General features: G+C 38.9%; 1 protein-coding gene across 8 annotated transcripts in view; it reads right to left on the reverse strand.

Moving 5' to 3' along the window:
- The window catches only part of LOC138970722 (troponin T, skeletal muscle-like), a 33,197-nt gene that overhangs the window by 6,195 nt on the left and 3,910 nt on the right, over positions 1–23,092 (reverse strand). For 3 of the 8 annotated variants that reach the window (XM_070343210.1, XM_070343212.1, XM_070343211.1), the window contains exons 2-9: positions 19,671–19,727; positions 19,023–19,037; positions 18,120–18,176; positions 14,875–14,895; positions 10,297–10,336; positions 9,802–9,918; positions 9,331–9,417; positions 8,105–8,248 (exon numbers count right to left, since the gene is read on the reverse strand). In XM_070343210.1, the coding sequence (XP_070199311.1) occupies positions 8,105–8,248; positions 9,331–9,417; positions 9,802–9,918; positions 10,297–10,336; positions 14,875–14,895; positions 18,120–18,176; positions 19,023–19,037; positions 19,671–19,690 (501 nt within the window). In that variant the 5' untranslated portion in view covers positions 19,691–19,727. The remainder of the gene's footprint in view (positions 1–8,104; positions 8,249–9,330; positions 9,418–9,801; positions 9,919–10,296; positions 10,337–14,874; positions 14,896–18,119; positions 18,177–19,022; positions 19,038–19,670; positions 19,728–23,092) is intronic. The other 5 variants (XM_070343216.1, XM_070343217.1, XM_070343218.1 and 2 more) reach the window with 3 other exon arrangements.

Genomic DNA, 23,092 nt, shown 5'->3' on the forward strand with positions numbered 1-23,092 from the left:
TTATGACCCGAGTTGCATTTCCTACGCTGTAGTTAGCCAATATAGCGCTGGATCTAACTAGCGCGTATGACACAAGAGAAAAAGACGTTGGTACGCAAGGAGCTTCCTGCAATCAAAACTAAAAGACTCATTCCATGTAGTGAAAAAACAAGAAATGTTTACATGTACTTGCACTGTGTACACATAGTTTTAAGTTCAAGTGGTGCGGCTATTTTTGGTCATGAAAATGTCTTTCTTATTATGATGTGTTCCTCCAACTGTCTGAGAAACAGACCGGCAATGCTGAAACACTTTAGACAAAAACTGAGACAGAGCACAAAAATAACACTGATTCACAAACAGACAAATGTGCCAGATTAATACACGTCTATATCAAAATCGAACAAAATAACTTATTAAGTGAACAGGAACTCTGCTCAGGTTCTGGTGCTAAACAAATTCTACATAACGAAAATTAGCAAGAAAATAATCAAATCATCTAAAACTTCTATACTACAAGGGTGTAAATTAAAGTTTGCAAAGGAATCTTTAGATTAAAAGCTGCAGAAAAGACCCAGACGGTATTGTAATTCATAAAAAAAAGCATTGTGAATAAAACCTTAATAAATTAATTTGTGTCTCTCCCTACAAATAATTTTTAAAAAGTCTTCATAGCTGGCAACTAAAGCATGTGAAAGCTGTAAACTGTTGAAAAAAAGAGCATTTTGGTCTTTTAATCAGCAAAGGCTGAATGTACCACTTGTGTATCTTTTAAATAAAATCAAAACAAATGTCAGTTACAAGAATAAGAAGGTGTAGGGGTGTGCAAATAAATGTGACCATATTTTAAAATATTTTCTGTAATACTTTGAGACAAATATTTTACATTGAGTACAAACAAACCCAAAACAAGCAAACTGAGAGAGCATTAAAAGCTGAAATTACTGAGGAGGGGAACACTTAGGCCAAAAAAAAAAAAAAAGGTCTGTTTACGGTAACCCGACCGACCCTAGTTTTTTCGCGCGACCCTAGACTTTTTTTTGGCATTTGGGGAAAAAATAAAAATTAAAAAAAAATCTTGTTTTTTTGGCAAAATAAGGTAAAAATATGGGTTTTTGGAGAAAAAAAAAAAAAAAAAAAAAAATCCCGACCTACCGACCCTATTTTTTTGGCGGCCCTATGTTACCGTAAACAGACCTTTTTTTTGTGGCCTTATCAGTTTGACATAAACATAAATGTTAAAGTAGGAAAGTTAACAGGAAAAGGGGAAGGTGTTTTGGGAGACTTTTTTCTCGAACAATAAAATTAGTTGTGATTTTGGGTACGAATTTTTGAGACAGTTATGTATTTCAAGGTCAACAAAGGAAAAGGCTTAGGATACTTGCAACAAAACCAAATTAAATACACAAACAATCAAGGAATGTGTTCAGCATATATATATGTAGATAGAAGCAACATCAGACACAAATATAAACGATTACACACAGTCTGATATGCCAGACACACAAAACATATGTCAGAAGACACAAGGGATCGTCCTAAATTCCAGAAAATATTATTTCAATGAAACTCATATGCTTTCTTAAATATGGCCTTCAAATTGTGTTCATATGTCAGGTATAAACAAATTGTGTTTTGCTTTTGATAAACCTGAATGCATTTACCCAATGCATGTGTCTCGACAAGTAGAAACTCGTGCATTGGTGAAAACTTATATGTGCAGAATGTCAAGTCTGCTATCAAATAACTCAAGTTTAAATCAATCAGTAAATCAAAAAGTCACATTGGATTTGTAAAGCAAACGAAAATACGAAATGTTATGTTTGGAAGTCCACAAACGATGCAACAGAAAACCCAAAACCTGCATTCTTTACTGCGTGTTTAGATGCATTCAGAACAGGAAATCAAAATGGAATGAAAACAAAATGGATGATAAGAAGTAACCAAGGGAGTGTATTCAATTGATTAAAAATGATTTGTTACGAGTCAAAGAACACGTTCAATTTTGACCCGGCGTCATCCACAGTCATTTACAACTTAAATTCCTAAACAAATTGACTGCTAACGTTCCAACATGATCGATTCAATTAAAACTGATCTTGCCAAGAAGTAAAAATAAATTGAATATTCTGAGGAATTATTGGAGCTGCAACCCTTGAAACATTAATAGCCACGTGATCTTTCTCAATGGCGTTCTAAAATAGAAGCAAAACTGGGGATCGAGAAGATACAAGTTTCTTTTTGAATTCAAGTTGATTGGTGTATAAACAAATCTGAAGAGAAAAATAGACACATTTTCGAACGTTTTTTTAAAAGTTTTGAGCTGTGCTAGAAAACAAATCGTTAGAATGAATTATAAATGACTGTGGACATGCTCAGAAAATCGATCAGCTGAGCTGAAGAATAAGTCATGGGAACTTGAAATGAAAAAGTGAAGGGACCAATTCAATTCAAATGTGAACCAAACTCCAAACTTAGTGCGTCTTACTTTTTGTGGCTTTTCCTGTATGACAATTAGTACACAAACATCAGATGACAGACACATAAAGAACTGGTCAGTATGTCCTTAAGTCTATCACACAAGAAGAACATCTAAAACTGGCCATTAGTTGTTTTTATCTACACCGTCAGTGTAGAAGCAAAATGTCGGCAACTTTAAGCTACTGCTGAAAACGCTTAACTACTCAGTTAAATACACCCAGCAAACAAAAGGCAAAGAACAACATGGTCAGTATAATTCCATTTCTATAGTCTATACACACAGAAAGAGAAAAATAACAACAACAGACGAGGAGTCCATTCTGCTATTTCATATCTGAGGCAAAGCGTTTCAGATTTTATCATCAGCCGCAAATTTCAAAAGAGAGAAATATAACTTTGCGTTGTTTAATTTAAGCTCGCAGTTTGAGCTTGCAGCTTAACTCTCTTACTAACACAAGATTCATCAGTTTTTAAATTTTGTTTACAAGCAGATTTGGACTTGTGTTTGTTGCGAAAAACGTCTTTCAACGTAAAAGAAATCCACCACACACCATACTAAAATGTAAAGTACATAAACAGACAAAGCTGTTGAGTAAAGACTTTAGATTTAAAATAAAAACATACTAAAAGATCAAAACATTAATTCATTAATGCAGACTACATTGAATGAAATAGCGTCGCTCTAAATAATGCGCAAGGAAAAGGTCAACGAAGGATAATAAACGTAAGTGAACAAAACTTTTAGACAAAAATTGTGAACATGACATGAAGCAAAATATCCCATGTATTAAACAGACAAACAGGCAAACACTTGAAAAAAAAATGAAGACAAGCTGGGAGTGACACAAATACTTTGTGTTTGACAATAAAGACGAGTAGTGCCTTGATATGAGTGTCAGCCCACGGGCCGAGCATTACACAGCACACACGTGAATATATTTACATAATCAGGTCACGTGACGATATAGAGTTACAATGGCGGAAGCCACAACAAGGGGAACAACAAGACAACAACTTTTTTCTCTGCTTCTCTGGTCAGTGGTGTCATGAACAATGTCCCAAGATATCTTTGATATAAACGACAATCTTATAGTGGTGTTATGAATAATGTCCCAAGATATCTTTGATATAAACGACAATCTTATAGTGGCGTAATGAACAATGCCCCAAGACACTGATACCATTGATATAAACGACAATCTTATAGTGTTGTCATGAACAATGTCCCAAGATATCTTTGATATAAACGAAAATCTATTACAGAGGAGCTACTACACTTGAAACAGTTCTTGGCAGTTTTTCCCCTCATAGAACTCTATTTCAAAATGGACTACTATGAAATGACAGTCACATTTTGAGAAAAGGAAGAAGAAAGTGTAGAGTGAGGTAAATTTCGCATGCAGTGTGACATTAACATCGTTAAAAAAAAGTATTTTAAATGAATGAGCCTATGGATCTTTTGAAGATGTATATTTTGTTTCCATCTTACTGTCCTTTTTTTCCCCAGCATGGCAATGATGGCATTCGTCAATGATATTTTTAGAAAAATATTGGCAACGACATGATTTCTTATTGAGAAGAAAAGTTCGATTGAAAGCCAGGGATTCCAACTTCATGGCGTGGAAATACAAATATCTAAATGCCTTGAAGAATGATGGTTAGCGTCTGCGTCCAGAACATTTATCTAAGTTAAAACAGTCTACAAGAATGAGATCACTGGGCAGATAAAAAATGGTTAACGATAGCCAAAAGTCAATTAGTACCACTGGTGGGCACACAGACACTACAGTTCTACTTTGGTAGTGTTTTATACTACTTCAATTCTGTGACCATCCAAATCCGATTAGAAAATTAATGAATGCCCGAAACAGAACAGAAGAAGCTTGCTGTTTGTGATTTTGCTACGACAAATAGTCCATTCTTTGAGGGGTCGTTACACACACCAGTTTGTTTCTAACCCTTCAAAACGAAAAACACTATGGTCATACTAATCCTTGCTAGCTTATATTTCAAGGTTGAAATCTCTCTTGAATTTCATCAACAGAATTTTTTGTTTGTTAAACATCTGATGAGAGGGACACATGCTTGCGTCCTATTGCTTCGCTCGCGCAAAATAGTAAGAAGTTGGTTATGATTTTGTGTTTGTTTAGCACATACCCATATAGAACATTTGCAATTTAGTCAAACGCCAGGTCTCACAACCGCCCCCCCCCCTCCCTCTTTGAAATACCTGGAAATGCATTCATTTGTCTTCGCTCAAAATGCAATCAACTAGGCTTTGATTTGTCTTATTCATAGTAAAAATAAGAAATCTCTGAAACAAAATTGAGAATAAATAACAAAAACAGGTCAGAAAAAGTCTACTTTTGACAGCCTACCCTACGTTATATAACAAGAAGTGTTCACACTTTTCTCCATGAATTTTTTGCATTGACTAAATATTATGTAATATCTTTGAACTTCTTCTTTTAATTCCAGCTAATTCCCCCAAAGAACGGACGGTTAGCTCTAAGCGGCAAGACGAGAAATGATACCACGCAGAAGTACAGAAGCTCAACTTATCTGAAATTAAAAATGGTACAGAAAAATAGGAAAAAGCTTCATCAACAGTGCTGAATAACTTCATTCTTAAAAAAAGTAAAATTCTTTAGCTAGGAAAAAAAGGCAAAAAAAGATAATGTGCGTGGGTACCACATTTGAAAGCAGAAACGAGACAATAGGTTCGGAATTTTCTCAGAGCTTTTTTTTCTTCCAATTTAACATTTATCACATGAGTGAGGTCAACAAAGTATTGTTCCTAGTCTTTCCGTACGGAAGCAACCATGACACAAATTAAACAAGAGAAAAACACGTAACACATGGGTATCAACAGACCGTATGTCTTAAAACCGCTTTGACACAAAACCCACCAAAACAAGTACAATAACACACAAGAGAACCCCAGTCTCTTTCGTGACAAAACATGTGAAAGCTGAACAAGAACAAAAGCTTTTACTGCATACTGTACTTTCTTTTCAAGCATAGCCCAAGAGTTGTCAATGCCTTGTGCTATGTAATCCGTGATTCAAGTTCACATGTAAAATTATCTCCAGTTTGTTCCACTAGATTCATGTCAACAGATGGTGTTTCAGGGGACTGTACCAGGGATTTCATGGGACGTGGAAGAGTTGCCTTCCCTGAATGTGAGGCAAGCTTAGCTCTAGTAAAATACAGCTCACTGGAAATAACCAGAGGAGACGGTGAATAGTAGAGGAATTCCGGAAATAATTCTGTCGGGTTTTATGGATGGATGGATGGATGGATGGATGGATGGATGGATACGATTTACAGTCCAGTGAGGTTACCCTCATGGAAATTCGGGCTGCTTTCTCCCCGGGGAAAGCGAGCTGCCTTACATACGGCGCTACCCATATATATTTTTTTTTTCCTGCATGCGTGTATTCATGTTTCCTGAGACTTAATGCCGTGTGAGATGGAATTTTTTTACTTTATTCCAAGTCCCACGGGTATTTGATGGACATTTTACAATTTTGCCAGGAAAGACCCTTTTGTCAATCGTGGGATCTTTAACGTGCACACCCCAATGTAGTGTACACGAAGGGACCTCGGTTTTTCGTCTCATCCGAAAGACTAGCACTTGAACCCACCACGTAGGTTAGGAAAGGGGGGAGAAAATTGCGGCCTGACCCAGCCCTGAACACGCAACCTCTCGCTTCCGAGCGCAAGTGCGTTACCACTCGGCCACCCAGTCCCATATGGGTTGTGAAAGAGTAAATACTCTTGCTTGTATTAGGCAAACAAAAAAAATAGGTCTGTTTACGGTAACATAGGCAAAAAAAATAGGGTCGGTAGGTCAGGATTTTTTTTCTCCAAAAAACCATATTTTTACGTTATTTTGCAAAAAAAAAACCATTTTTTTAAAATAAAAAAAATTTAATTTTTTTTCCCAAATGCCAAAAAAAAGTCTAGGGTCGCGCGAAAAAAATAGGGTCGGTCGGGTTACCGTAAACAGACCCTTTTTTTTTTGGCCTTATACCGCTGAGGCAAGCTGCACACGTGCTCCTTGTCCACGTGTTTCGGACACACCCCTCGCTAGTGACTGGCCTATAATGTCACGTGGGAACGTTTGACTCAACAAAAGCAAGAGTATTCACTCTTTCACAACCAACACAAACCCGACAGAGTTATTTCCGAACACTGTCTATTAGCTTTGGTCTGTAGTCCTGTAGTCTGAATGAAGGCATGGTATTGAGCGAACGTAAACAGCAGTTGTCTTTCAAAAAACGTGTGGATCGGAGCTTATTTATCACTGTGTCGCCAACGCGTGTCTTCACGGTAAAATCACTAGGGGCATGTTCCCGGGTTTCACCCCGAGATGGTTAAAAAAAAATAAATAAACAAATGATTTAAAAAAAATAGAGGTTATCCCCTGTGAGCAGTGACACCTCTTTCACAGCGCATTCACGACAGAATCATGTTTGGAATTCATCCATTAAGCATAAGCTTTTCGACTCTTGCATTTGCCTAAAACCTTGTTTCCTCCTTTCCATGCAAATACTCTACACAGAACTATTTTGCCTGTATTCTTGTTCTGCTTGCACCCTACTGACCAATTCACAAGCCACGGTTAAGCTGATGCAGACATAGTATTTTGTTTCCATATTTGAACACAGGAATAGGGGCCTACATGGAATTATGACTAAAGTCGCTAACATTTTGCAAAAGTATGCAAGGCATTGAATTCGATGCTGTATTTGCAAACGACTGGAATACTCCAGTGACTAGTCTTAATTCTAAGCAGCACAAGGCATTGACCAAACCCAGGTACACACACTGACAATCAAATAAATAGGTGCCCTCCTAGATACTGTGCAGATAATGACACAAATAAAATCAAATCATATGGACCACAAAACGTAAAAGAAATAACAAACTAAAATTCACGAAAATGTAACCAATTGACTGAACGGAAACCCATCATGAGACAGACCTTACTCTGTCAATTCATTTCACTTTTGACATACAAAAAAAGACCCACCTAAAAGTAAAAGAGACACACTATAAGATAGTAAAGAATCCGCAAGCTTTGATGGGTTTTTTTATGATTAAATGTTACTTTTTACATTCTTTAACCTGAGTGAGTTCAGTTCCAAAATGTTTATTTAAATTAATTCCACTTCATTCACTCTTGTTTATGTAATTAATTAAATGATCAATTCTTCTTCTTCTTCTTCTGCGTTCCCGAAATTTTCAATTCAAAACAGAACGCATCTACTTCAAAACCATACCTTTTTCACTTTCCTCTCATTCCCCTATAAACATATTTAAAAACAAACAAACAAACAAACAAACAAACAATACTTTTATACTCAACTTGCAATTACAACTAGAGCTCATGATGGGTTTCCAACACCAGTCCAAACAACGGAAGAAGGCATAACATTATTATTAATAATTAATTCATCAATTAATTATTAAATTAATAAATGTTACGATGAGTCATATAACTGAATTATATTCTGCCGGGACTGACGTCACTGGAGGCAAAACTACGTCACTGATGACCAGACATTAAAAAAAAAAAAAGGAAAAAAAAAAAAGGAATGACCAAAGTTTTGAGAAGCAACAAAGGGGAACTACTTACGCCCACTTTTTCAGCATCGCTACGCTTGGTGATGACGAAGTTAGGTCCCTTTTTGCTCAAACGGTCCTCTGCTTCGCGTTTCTTCTGGTCTCGCTCCTCCTTCTTGCGAGTCTCTTCCTCCGTCTTCTTTTTCCTTCTCTCCTCCTGAACACACAGACAAACACACAGACAAACACACAGACAATTTTCAGTTAGTCAGGTAAGAGAAGAGGACGACTTTGAATTTGTAAGTCTTTTAAAATTAAATCTGTTTCAATATTTTGCCGTCATCATTTAACAAAACTGAAACTATATTGACGGTAAGGACAGCTGAAAGGGACAAGGAGAAATAAAAGTTCAATTAAAAAAATCAAAAACAAATCTTCGACAGTGCTCTTAGAAGTTCTGCTGAGTGCAAGAGACCCCCCCCCCCCCCCGCCAATATAATAGATAACAAGTCGTGTAAGGCGAAAATACAACATTTAGTCAAGCTGTCGAACTCACAGAATGAAACTGAACGCAATGCAATTTTTCAGCAAGACCGTATACTCGTAGCATCGTCAGTCCACCGCAGTGAAATTGACAAGAAGAGCGGGGTAGTAGTTGCGCTGAGAAGGATAGCACGCTTTTCTGTACCTCTCTTCGTTTTAACTTTCTGAGCGTGTTTTTAATCCAAACACATCATATCTATATGTTTTTGGAATCTGGAACCGACAAGGAATAAGATGAATGTGTTTTTAAATTGATTTGGACAATTTAATTTTGATCATAATGTTTATATTTTTAATTTTGAGAGCTTGTTTTTAATCCAAATATAACATATTTATATGTTTTTGGAATCAGGAAATGATGTAGAATAAGATGAACGTAAATTTGGATCGTTTTATATAAAAAAAAACCTATTACAATTTTCAGATTTTTAATGACCAAAGTCATTAATTAATTTTTAAGCCACCAAGCTGAAATGCAATACCGAAGTCCGGCCTTTGTCGAAGATTGCTTGGCCAAAATTTCAATCAATTTGATTGAAAAATGAGGGTGTGACAGTGCCGCCTCAAGTTTTACAAAAAGCCGGATATGACGTCATCAAAAGTATTTATCGAAAAAAAAGAAAAAACAGTCCGGGGATATCATTCCCAGGAACTCTCATGTCAAATTTCATAAAGATCGGTCCAGTAGTTTGGTCTCGATTCCCCCTCTATGTTAAAACATTTAGTCAAAACTTGACTAAATGTAAAAAGACTTACTTCTTCGGTTCTCCTTCTGATATCCTCTTGAGCCCTCAGCTCCGCCATTTTCTTCTCCTCCTCCACGCGCTCCTTGGCGCGTTGTATCTGTTCATACGATATAACGATATATTACACGATTAGTTATTGTCCATCTGTTCACACCACACATGGTACACCATTATTTATTGTCCATCTGTTCACAGGACACAAGGAACACCATTATTTATTGTCCATTTTATAAACATGACAAAAATCCAAACATTATTTAGGGCCTATTGTACATTCTACTATAATAATAATAATAACAATGATAAAGCTGATAATAATACTTATGATAATGAGGATGATAATTATAGTCATGATTATGATGATGATGACGAGGATAACACCTAAAGTATACAACAGATTTACAACTGTTAGTTCAAAAGCAAAATAAACATTATGACGTCAACAAGAATGACGTTGATGAGAAACATTACGTCATCGTACCCTCTTTTCCCGAAGGGCGGCGATCTCAGCAGCTTCCTTCTCGCGCTCTTCACGTCGAGATTCTTCGTACTCCGCCAGCTCCTCCTTTTGTCTCTCCGCCTTGCTGCGCGTTCTTTCCTAGGAACCACAGAGAGAGTTGAGTTATTAGTTATTAGTGTGTGTGTGTGTGTGTGTGTGTGTGTGTGTGTGTGTGTGTGTGTGTGTGTGTGTGTGTGTGTGTGTGTGTGTGTGTGTGTGTGTGTGAAAGAGAGAGACAGACAGAGAGAGCGACAGAGAGAGAGAAAAAGATATAATTATGCTTTTTTTGGACTTATCTACTTTTACTACATCTACAACAACAACAACAACAACAACAACAACAACAACAACAACAACAAATGAGGGAGAAGGAGAGGGGGAAGGGGGGGGGGGACTTGCGTGGATGGTGGTTGTGTTGTGGTTTGTTGGGTGGGGCTACAACAGGGTTCGAAATAGCAAAGAGTAAATTCAACCAACCTCCATTATGCGCTTGCCTTCATCGGTGTCGGGCTGAGGCCTTTAGGACAGAAAAAAAATCAAAGTTTACCAAATGTATCCTTCTTCCAGTGTAAGCCGTATTGAAACTCACTACAAATGTGCCCAGGGTTTTGCATGACACAATATAATACAATACAATAATACCTAGGTGGAATCGCCAGATAATATAAGTGCGTTTGCCTAAAATAAAAAACTGCAACGAGTCTGAAATAAATTCTATAAGCAGTTATGAAGGAGATGATGATTAATACTGCCAAATGATAAAAAAAACTTCCAGTTGACTGTGTTAGTATGCTTTTTCTAAGAACGTTTCCAACGTATCATTTATTTCTCAAAGACAACGGGTAGTGCAGTGAAGGTGTGTGTGTGTGTGTGTGTGTGTGTGTGTGTGTGTGTGTGTGTGTGTGTGTGTGTGTGTGTGTGTGTGTGTGTGTGTGTGTGTATGCCTGCCTGTCTATTTTAAGTATTCATTGTAGCTCACGAACAGTAAAAACAGGTTTGACCATAAATTGAGGCAACAGGCTATATGGTTTACTGCAAATCTATATACGAGCAAAACACTGACAATTCAAAATCAGTACACATAATGAAAGACAAAACAAGCAAACACAACCAAAGCCAAAATGAACACAATCACCAGAAAAAAAATCAACTGTAATCAATCCAAAATCGATCTCCATCAACACTGCAGAGACGACCTATACACTTATCACCCTTAACTGACTACAACACCACAGCAAAATAGAGAAACAAAGAATCTGAAAACCAAGCAAAAACAAAGAAAACTGCAAACACAATTAAATGAGAAAGAGAGAGAGAGAGAGAGAGAGAGAGAGAGAGAGAGAGAGAGAGAGAGAGAGAGAGAGAGAGAGAGAAAGAGAGAGAGAGAGAGAGAAAGAGAGAGAGAGAGAGAGAGAGAGAGAGAAAGAGAGAGAGAGAGAGAGAAAGAGAGAGAGAGAGAAAGGAGAGAGAGAGAGAGAAAGGAGAGAGAGAGAGAACGAAAAAGAGAAAGAGAGAGAGAGGGAGAGAGAGAGAGAGAGAGAGAGAGAGAGAGAGAGAGAGAGAGAGAGAGAGTGAAAAAGAGAAAGAGAGACAGACAGACAGACACAGAGAGAGACAGAGAGAAAGAGAGAGAGAGACAGAGAAAGAGAGAGAGAGAGAGAGAGAGAGAGAGAGAGAGAGAGAGAGAGAGTGAGAGAGAGAGTGAGAGAGAGAGACAGACAGACAGACACAGAGAGAGACAGAGAGAAAGAGAGAGAGAGAGAGAGTGTCAAAACCAGAATTCCTGTCCTAGTATACTAGTTTGAATAAGGGCAAAAAAAACCCAGAAAGCAGAGAAAAATCAAACAAAAAGCAACAAACGTAAAGCAACAATATGTCGATTTAAAAAAAAACAGCTTTTGAAAACTACCAAACTGCAGACCACCAATACAATATCCACTCGTTGCACTGCACAGTTCCATAAAACTCATCTAGACAGACAAATAAAAAAAATAAAAATCACAACTCCATTAAAAAAAAATTCACAACACACATCGTACTGCAAGGCTGAAGGGGACATTGATAAAGATCGTATTTTTTTCCATTTTTGTTTTTGTTCTGGTTGTCCAAACCACCTTGAACCTGGTTGTAGAAAAATATCTACAGGCAAGTTTGCATCCCAGTAAATTCAAGGCAAGAAAGTAGGTCAAACTATCTCACGACCGGCTTCTTTGTGAAAATTCAGCTGCACAATTCTGACCTTCATTCTAAAAATTCACGTGCTTAATTCTGACCTGAAAGAAAAAATTCACGTGAAATAATGGAATCATGATTTGCTCTGAAGTTAGTTAGCTCTAGGACAAAGCGCTTGGGTGGCTAGGTAAGACCAGGAAAATTGCTTGCACAATCTATTCCTCTACTCTAATGTCTCAGTTTGCATTTGAGGGAGAGGAGCTGTCTAAATCTCGAAGGATGAATTGAATTGAATATTCTAATTACAGTGTATGCAGCATGCAAAAGCTGGATTTAAAGCATGTTTTCCTGAATAGGAATAACTTTTTTTTATCTAAAGCTCATGGATCCTTGTTTACTGATTTAAATCCGAGCATTTTCTTTTCCAGACAAATCAATGACTAAGCTACCAGAAAAATATGCAACTACCATCAACAGTATCTCTCACCTACTAACACACTTGGACAACATCTGCCAACCATACAACTTATCTTAACCGCTGTACTCCGTTGTATATATATATATTCAAATATGTTTTCACCATTTTCAATTTACATAACTTATCTTTAAAACCAAAAAAGTGTCAATTTCTGCTCACCCCGATCAAGACTAGTTTTTTTTTTAAATCTTTGTTTTTGTCAGTATGGTACAGTTTTCAAATCTTTATTATGCATGAAATATGTCAAAGTTGGCAGTTTTCAAATGGGAATAATGAATATGAATAATTCCGTGAAAAGTTGGTTAACTTTTCAAATCCGTAATAAGTACAAGGTGACCCCCAAAAAAGAGTACCCAAACAAAACGTCATAAATTGAACACAAATAAAGCAATCTTCATAAGATTTATTTACACACACAAATAGCCTCTGCATGATTTGCACAGACAATTTTAGCGTTCTAGCTTGTCTTTCAGGAAAGTTATGCTCATTCTACAGAACATGCTCCAAATGGCCTCCGCGCCGCTGCAGGCAAACTTGAACTCGCCGCGCAAAGTTATCGATCACCCGCACACACTCCTGTTGCGAGATTCCGCGAATGGTTGTTGTGATGGCTCTCTTGAGTTCTGTGATTGTCTGTGGGTTGTTCCTGTAGACGTTGTCTTTCAGGAACCCCCAAAGATAGAAATCTGGGGGATTTAAATCCGGGGGACTGGGTGGCCGAGTGGTAACGCACTTGCGCTCGGAAGCGAGAGGTTGCGAGTTCGACCCTGGGTCACAGGGCGTTAGCAATTTTCTCCCCCTTTCCTAACCTAGGTGGTGGGTTCAAGTGCGTCTTTCGGATGAGACGAAAGACCGAGGTCCCTTCGTGTACACTACATTGGGGTGTGCACGTTAAAGATCCCACGATTGACAAAAGGATCTTTCCTGGCAAAATTGTACAGGCATAGATAAAAATGTCCACCAAAATACCCGTGTGACTTGGAATAATAGGCCGTGAAAAGTAGGATATGCGCCGAAATGGCTGCGATCTGCTGGCTGATGTGAATGCGTGATGTATTGTGTAAAAAAAAATTCATCTCACACGGCATAAATAATTGCATAAAAAAATCCAAAAAAATCCCTGCGCTTAGAACTGTACCCACGAAATACGCGCGATATAAGCCTCATATTGATTGATTGATTGATGATGTTCTGTAGAATGAGCATAACTTTCCTGAAAGACAAGCTAGAACGCTAAAATTGTCTGTGCAAATCATGCAGAAGCTACTGGTGTGTGTAAATAAATTTTATGAAGATGGCTTTATTTTTGTTCAATTTATGACGTTTTGTTTGGGTACTCTTTTTTGGGGGGGTCACCCTGTATTAAATAAGTCAAAGGTTTACATTTATTGGTTGGGGTTTGAATGTACACTCGTATGTATGAAAAAAAAAAGAAAGATTCATACTCTATATCAAGAAAATACTTGAACGTGAAAACAGCAATGATGTGACTCGGACTATCACACTTCCGATATGGTTGGAAGATGTCAAACTGATTCGCCATGATAGGAAGAGGCTTGCACACCAAGCAGTACGCACCACAGACACACACAGATGCTCTACCTTTTGTGGAGAAAACACTCTTTTAATGTTCTTTCTCACTTCTGTTCTCTGAGGTTAGTAAAATATAGCGTTCTCATGCTTTCTTCTGATCTCTTAGGTTTGTCAAATACAGTATTCTCTTTTTTTCTTATGTCTAATAGTTGTTGTTTTTGCACAAATACGGTGTTTTTGTCCTATTTTCTGTTCTCTGTAGTTTGTAAAACACAGCTTTTATTTCCTGTTCTAACATGGTTCGCGTTTTTGTCCTATTTTCTGTTCTCTATAGTTTGTAAAACACAGTTTTTATTTCCTGTTCTAACATGGTTCGCCAGATACCGTGTTATCGTACCCTTTTTCTGTTCCTTGTGTGTGTGTGTGTGTGTGTGTGTGTGTGTGTGTGTGTGTGTGTGTGTGTGTGTGTGTATGTGTGTGTGTGTGTGTGTGTGTGTGTGTGTGTGTGTGTGTGTGTGTGTGTGTGTGTGTGTGTGTGTGTGTGTGTGTGTGAATAATTTTTTTTTTAAACACCAATAGTACACAACAGACTTTCAGCAGTAGGAAAAAGTTACGTCGAGAAATAACTACAACATGAAAAGAACAATACCTTTCTTTGTTACTTTTTGTTCGTAATACAATGTATAAATAAAGTCCTCTCATAAGAGGTTCCGCACATTACAGTACAGGTATGACACTAATTATGGTCATTACAAGTTTGCTTCGTTTTTGAGCATTCGAAATTGAAGGCAAAAATCCAGAGTGTTCTCTCCACGGAAGGTAAAGCAACAGTATCATGTTGACTACTCCGTAAACGGGTCATTCCTACTTACGCTCTCTCCGGCGCAGCGGGCCTGTGCGTCATACACAGAACATTAAGCTACATTAGTTAATGGAAGCTTTCTTTACATCTAATTAAATCTACTGCTACTTTGTTAAAGGGCTGCACTAGTTCTTTGGAGGAAAGGAAAAACAGTGATTTTTTCTCTTTCTATGGTTTTGCTAAAACTACACGGTTTCTTGAATTGTGGCCGTGATGTTATTAACAATCTAATGCAGTTAATTGCATTAGGGGATGAAATTGTTTTATGAACATCCTGATTCTAAGGGCAGATAACGCATGCGAGGGCATGAGGCAACTCATTTACTGGGTGGCTCTATGCGTGTTAACTTACATCAAAGGTTTGTGAACGTTTTTCAACGATAACAATCATTGATGTTTAGTGTTCTTCTCTTCATTGTCACTTGTAGCACGGCGCAGAATTGAAGATTTAAATAAAATGTAAATTTAAATTACATCAATTAAGTTAACTGGGAACCAGACATAACAAGTCACGAAACAAAGCTTTCCAATTGAAAATATATATAAAACGTCGAACATTTCTAACTAGAATATTTTTAGTGCCTGTAAAACAAAAGCCATCTTAATAAGTTACATATGTATGCATGAGATGATTGACACAAGATACGAAAAGGCATGTAACCAATACCTTTCAGTGTACACTGAGTTAAGGGACAACTTTACATCAAAATTAAGTCTTTTTACTCCCGATGTGTAACAACTGTAGACAATTACGAACAAAGGAAAACAACCGTGTAATGTATACAGCATACGTTACTAAAGATGGCATGAGTAAAGTTAAAGTCATGAGAGTGATCAAATTTAAAATCCAATCAATGGCAAGAAGTTGTTCGGCAAACAGATACCTGTTGCTTTCGAATAATCACTCATATTGGTACACAATCACTGCACATGTGCACACTGCAAACAGGGGCTTGGTACTTTGACAATAGCCAAACACATTCATGGGCTTTTGGTTCTTTGACAATAGCCAAACACATTCATGGGCTTTTGGTTCTTTGACAATAGCCAAACACATTCTACATGGGCTTGGTACTTCGACAATAGCCAAACACATTCATGGGCTTTTGGTACTTTGACAATAGCCAAACACATTCATGGGATTTTGGTTCTTTGACAATAGCCAAACACATTCATGGGATTTTGGTTCTTTGACAATAGCCAAACACATTCATGGGCTTTTGGTACTTTGACAATAGCCAAACACATTCATGGGCTTTTGGTACTTTGACAATAGCCAAACACATTCATGGGCTTTTGGTACTTTGACAATAGCCAAACACATTCATGGGCTTTTGGTACTTTGACAATAGCCAAACACATTCATGGGCTTTTGGTTCTTTGACAATAGCCAAACACATTCATGGGCTTTTGGTTCTTTGACAATAGCCAAACACATTCATGGGCTTTTGGTTCTTTGACAATAGCCAAACACATTCATGGGCTTTTGGTTCTTTGACAATAGCCAAACACATTCATGGGCTTTTGGTTCTTTGACAATAGCCAAACACATTCATGGGCTTTTGGTACTTTGACAATAGCCAAACACATTCATGGGCTTTTGGTTCTTTGACAATAGCCAAACACATTCATGGGCTTTTGGTTCTTTGACAATAGCCAAACACATTCTACATGGGCTTGGTACTTCGACAATACACTGACAGGGTTTTGTGCGATCACAACACTGAACTTGATTGCACACAAGAACATATAGTTCCTTTGGTATTCGCTGACCACTTAGGAACCATTGAAACACAGTAAACACTTCAGGGTTGTGAGACAAACTATGGTCAGGAACGACAATGTGATAGTGCAATTGTGCAAGGGGAATAACTGACTAGGGTTAACAGACGAATTCCGGAAATAACTCTGTCGGGTTTTTGTGAAAGAGTTGCTTTCCCTTGTTTTCCTTCAGTTTTACAAAGAAACATTGAGGCAAGCTTCACGTGACGTTGTAGGTTTGTCTCAGTGTTTCTTTGGTAACAAGGAAAAACAACTCTTCCACATCCCATACAAACTTGACAGAGTTATTTCCGAACATCATCTATTCGGTTATACATATAGAAGTTGTTTTTGTTTTTTTCTATGTGGTTGGTGCAACATAAAAAGGTCTCATCACTCAACTCCCCTCCCCCCCCCCAAAAAAAAACCCCCCACCCCAGCCCCTGCCCTGTTAGTATGTCAGCGCCCAACATTGGAAGAAAACAACTTGAAAAAACTCGTCTTTTACAAAACTCTTCTTAAGACCCCTATGAAATACAGTTCTTGACATCAGTACTCTTTGCAAAGCTGACTTTCAAAGATATGTGTATGTCTTGTTATCGGCTTTGATGTAATAAGAAAGTTCAAGTCAATTACTGGTCGTTGCTCCCCTTTCATTTTTCTTTTAATTAAAAAAAAAGGGAGAAAAAACGACGTAACGTTTTTGACGATTACGATAGATATTTATGTGAGGAGCCGTATTATCTGTATCACATTAGGCCAAAAAAAAAATAGGTCTGTTTACGGTAACATAGGCCAAAAAAATAGGGTCGGTAGGTCGGGATTTTTATTTTTTTTTATTTTTATTTTTTTCCCCCCAAAAACCATATTTTTACGTTATTTTGCAAAAAAAAACAAGATTTTTTTTCTTTTTTTTCCCAAATGCCAAAAAAAAGTCTAGGGTCGCGCGAAAAAACTAGGGTCGGTCGGGTTACCGTAAACAGACCTATTTTTTTTTTTTGCCTTAGCTAACTAGATCCCAGTCTAAAACATCAAATAACATTTTCACACCGGGTGCATATAACAAATACTGAAAACATCGTTCAGAGAAGGTCCAAAAATCTTCGCCGTGTTAGGCACACACAAAAATTCACAAAAAATCTAAGGGTACACAATACAATCTAAAAACAATGTGACGAGGGATCTCGCCTTTCTTCGTCGCATACTAAAAATAGAAATAAAACGTGAATAAATAAATAAATCACAATTTCTGCTTTTGTGTGTGGATCACACAACCTAGGGAATATACACGTGACACACACAAAATCAAAGTTCACGCGTGCTTTGTGTTTTCTCACACCACCATCCAATCACAGGAAACTGCACTAATATTCAAGAGTCTTCCAAAATAAAGGGTGCACGAATAGGAACAACAGTGCAGTCTCGGCTGCTATGACCACAGTCTCGGCTGCATGCACCAAGACTACTAATTATTCACTCTCCACGCCGACTTACTCAGAGGCGGGAGGTGGCGCTGGTTCCGACTCTTGAGTCTCTTCAGCGGGTGTCTCCCTGTGTTAGTGTGCATATGATTATGATAATGTTATGATATCCGTTGCAGTGGGATGATATCGAATTTGCAGAGCGTGTGGTCTTTGTTATCACGAAGTACGACAAACGCGTCTCCTCTACAAAAGAGTGTTTCCTGCCAAAGAAGAGTCTATTCAACAAAGGAGTCTGTCCTACGTAAGACTTAAAGATACTTTTCAACGAAAGAGTCTTTCCTATCTGAGAAGAGTCTATTCTAAAGAGGAGTCTATTTGACATGTTCTTCTCCGGTTGTACCTCTACTCAGAGCGCTGGTGACCTACTTATTCTGATTCCGTACATTTTAATAATTATAACGGTTGTAACAAACTGTAATATAAGTGCTAAGGCTTTCCAGTTTTATCTTTCATGCCTATTTGTCATCGCCCTCCTAAAAAGAAGAGAGAAACAAGCTTTATTTTTTTTCCAGTTCAGCATAAAAGCAGCATTCTAGGACTGGTTTAATTATTGTGACGCAAGCATTTTCGGTTCTGAAAAGCAAAGCGTTTAATTGTGTTCATCTGCAGCAGCCTTTAAAGCCCTACCGCCAAGCGTTTTAGGCAAACAACAACAGCGAACTTTGAGCTTAGTACAACATATTAAAAAATACTGGGAAAGAGTAATGTAATACGGCAGTGTTGATTTCTAGGAATAACTAAAAGCAAAAAATCACGAAGAAAAATCGGTTCCTGCCTTCACGTGCTAAGGTCAAACTGACCTCTATGCTAGACACTCAATTATTCATTTGTAAGATTCCTGTGTTACTTTATCATTTATGCATCGTAGAATTAAACATTGATATTAGTCAAAGTGAAAATAAAGTCTACTCACTCCTCTCCGCCTTCTCTGAAAACGGAAAAAACAAAAGATATGAAGTTAATTGTTTGTTTGGTGTGGTATTTGTATACACACACATACAAACACGTACGCACGTATGCGTACACACACACACACACACACACACACTCACGCACACGCACGCACGCACGCACATACACACACACACACACACACAGATACCCACCTGACGCACGCACGCAAGCACGCACACACACTCACACACACACACACACACGCGCGCGCACGCACTCACAGACACAGACACACACACACACACACACACACAAACACAGAGATACCCAAACGCACGCACGCACGCACGCATGCAAGCACGCATGCGCTGCACACACACACACACTGACACACACACACACACACGCGCACGCACTCACAGACACACACACACACACACACACACACACACACACACAAACACAGAGATACCCAAACGCACGCACGCACGCATGCAAGCACGCATGCGCTGCACACACACACACACACACACACACTCATTTTCTGCAATTCTTTAATTTGAAAAAAAAACACACGTTGTCATTGAATGCCATTAATAATCAATAATGCAAATAAGAACAAAAACAAACAAACAAACAAACAAACAAACAATCTCATAAAACTTACGCGTGCTCGTCGTCCGCCATCTTGGTATGTGTGGCTTGTCACTGGTTAATTAGCAAGCTGAAACAAAACCCAGACAATTAGTACATTAGAAAGTTAAGACAGATACCTCACAGGCTCTGTACTTCTGCCTATGTCTTACACAGTTGATCTTTCAATCATGAATGATAGAGAGAAAAAAAACATTTGAAAAAAAAAAATTAACTGAAAAAACATTCACCCACAAAACATCTACTCAGGTCTTCCCCCAAAAAACTACAGAAACACAAAACGTAACACAGCAGTTTTCAATAACCTCAGTTTACAAGAGGGTCAATCGAAGAACCACAACCAGGTCAAGACACCCCGCGAACGAAATAGCTCCCAGGTAGACAGGCTAGGCTTACAGAGCACACACACACACACACACTCGCCGAGATGTGTAGCCTACAGGTAAATCTAAACACGGATGGGAGAGAGGCAAGAAAGGAGAGAGAAAGGCCGAGTAGCTAGCTAGCGAGACACAAGTAACACCTGGTTTTACCTAACCCCTCCAGCTTCACTCCTCTGTGAGTGAGTGCTGGCGTTCCCTGCTACCTGGAATGCCAGACACGGCTGGTTGCCATAGAGACAGAAGATCTGGCCCACTGGGACTGAGAGGGGGAGGTAATCAGCGACGGATAGTGCAAGCTCGACACAAAAGATGTAACACGGAGATAGGTTGAAGGAGTGAGGGTGTTGTACACTTTCTGTTTAGTGTACAACGTTGCCGTTCTCAAGTCTGCTTCATTTACAGTTACAATAGAAAAGTAACCCTTTTGGTTAGCTTCAAAGTAAAAACAAGTCTGTTCTGCGCTAGAGAAACATTTAATTCAATTAGTTCCTATGAAATTGACGTTCACACACTGCACATTTTATGTCAATACGATGCTGAAATAAGCTTTCGGACCTTTGCCAGAAGTTGCCAAACACTAGCACCCAATAAACATGCCAGAACTGGGCCACTGCTGGCTTTTTGCTGGCAAGTTTGGTAAAGCTGGCCATAAAAAAACCAACACTGGGCCAATTATGGTTTGCCAACAAAGGCCCAGTTATGGCTTGCCATCACTGGCCCATCTCTGGCATTCCAGTAATATTGTCGGCCAGTAAAATGCCTTAATTGGCCCACTGTTGGCACGCCATTGGTGGCCCAGTGCTTGTTTGCCAGCATTGGGCCATAGGTGGCGATTTGCTGGCAATTATAGGTGGGTTTTTGCTGGCACGCCAGCAGTGGGCCAATGCTGGATAATTGCTGGCAAGAAGATCTGCGACAGCACAGCGGTATGACTTTCTCACTTGGAGTGACGTAATGTACAAACAAATGTCGAAATATCTTGACGTCACTCGTGATGATGACGCATTGTCAACTAAATCCGGCCCGCGGTGGTTCTGCAGATGTCCGGTTATTTGTTTTGCATTCAACTTCAAGGAATTTCCAAAGCACCTTCTTCGATTTCAGTACGCGTCCGATCTCCTCCGGCTAGAAGCAAGCGTGGTGAGTTTCACAAACAGTTGTGTGAGCAGGTCGTCGCAACGGCGTTAGATCTAGTATCTTCTTGTTCTTTTCCTCCGTTGTCGGTCTTTTTTTCAACTTTCTTCTGCTGGACGTTTGAGTCAGTTCGCAAAATATAATAGACTTTAAGAAGTCGTCCTCTCTGTAAGAAAGAATCTGCGCGCGCACGCGCGCGCGTGTGTGTGTGTGTGTGTGTGTGTGTGTGTGTGTGTGTGTGTGCGCCCGCGCGCGCGGTTGTGTGTGTGTGTGTGTGTGTGTGTGCGCCCGCGCGCGCGGTTGTGTGTGTGTGTGTGTGTGTGTGTGTGTGTGTGTGTGTGTGTGTGTGTGTGTGTGTGTGCCTTTTTCCTTTCTTTGTGTGATTGAGTTTGTTTTGTCTCTGTCAAAAGAAAAGCACCATAGGCATTACCATAAGCTTACTTGTAACCAAACAAATTGCATCTTGTGAATGTTGACATTGAGTATGTGTCTATTCACTCCAGGACAAAGATTTGTGCAAGTGTCTGACTGCCCAACTGGATAAGATGCAGCTCGCCTGGGTCTCAGTTCCTGAGAGAAACGCAAGAGAGCTGTCCGAGACAACGTAAGCTTCGCAGGTTAGATCAAAATACATATTCCTGTTGACCCCTTACTTCTGCTTGGCATTTTAGTCAGTTCAGAAAATATGATAGATTACAAGAAGTCGTCCTCTCTGTGAGAATGCCTCTGTGTGTGTATGTGTGTGTGTGTGTGTGTGTGTGTGTGTGTGTGTGTGTGTGTGTGTGTGCGCGCGTGTGTGTGTGAGCGCGCGCGCGTGCGTGCGTGCGTGTGCTGTTTGCTTGCATGCCTGCGTGTATGCTTGCGTTTGTTTGGTTGTTTGGTTGTGTGTGTGTGTGTGTGTGTGTGTGTGTGTGTGTGTGTGTGTGTGTGTGTGTGTGTGTGTGTGTGTGATATGGAATAATGAATTAAAACCAACAAAACTCGTTTGCTTTCATGTTTCAAGAGGTGAACGGCAGGAGGACTTGAGAGTTTCAATGGCTTACCGTAGGCTACGACGTCAGGACAAAGAAAAGAAGCGTTATCTCAACGTTGCGGATGCGAACAGAGAAATGACAGAATCAAGACAATCCTACGGAGGTTTACTGGGAAGTGAACAAGAAACATTCCTGCCTTTGGTCATCATGTCTCGAGTGTGAAATTTAGAACGCTGTACAAATAAAATAAAACAGTGAGCAACTGAAAACAAAGCGTACGTTTCTGTAATGTTTCGGTAATGAGTCGTTGCTGTTTGGAAGCTTTACATTTGTTTTGTTTTTAATATATATTACTGTATTGTTGTTGTGCCCGCTATAACTGCGTTGATGACGATATTCTGTCAAAACCACTGCCTTTACTTGCCAGATAAGTTACACGACAAATGTGATTAGCATTTCAATTGCATTTTACTGATGAATTTGATAATTACGCATATGCATATTGCTAATGTACAGCTTGACAGCATTGCCCTTTGCTTTATTTGCGCACGTCTTGCCGCCAGCATGGGTTGAAAAGTCCATTGATGTGCTGTGTTTTGTTATTGTTATTACATTCACAGTAAAAAATGACAAAACAAAGCATATTTATAGACTTCTAACAACCATCTATGGGCTAACAAGACTGTGGAGATCGAGTACATGAATAGAGCCGTCATTCTATCCGAATCAGTGGTATTGGTATATTTCCTGCAACTTATTGGCATTTTGCTGGCAATGGTAAAGACAGAAATATGGCATTTTGCCGGGCCACAACTGGCCCGGTAATTTCAGCAGGTAAAGGGCCATTAACGGAAAATATATGGAAAAAAGTTTTTTTTATATGGAACTAAAAACCTGCAAAATGCTGGCAAAATGCTGGCGAAATGCTGGCAAAATGCTGGGTT

Source organism: Littorina saxatilis, linkage group LG7, assembly GCF_037325665.1.
Source record: "Littorina saxatilis isolate snail1 linkage group LG7, US_GU_Lsax_2.0, whole genome shotgun sequence".
Classification (NCBI taxonomy): Eukaryota; Metazoa; Mollusca; class Gastropoda; order Littorinimorpha; family Littorinidae; genus Littorina; species Littorina saxatilis.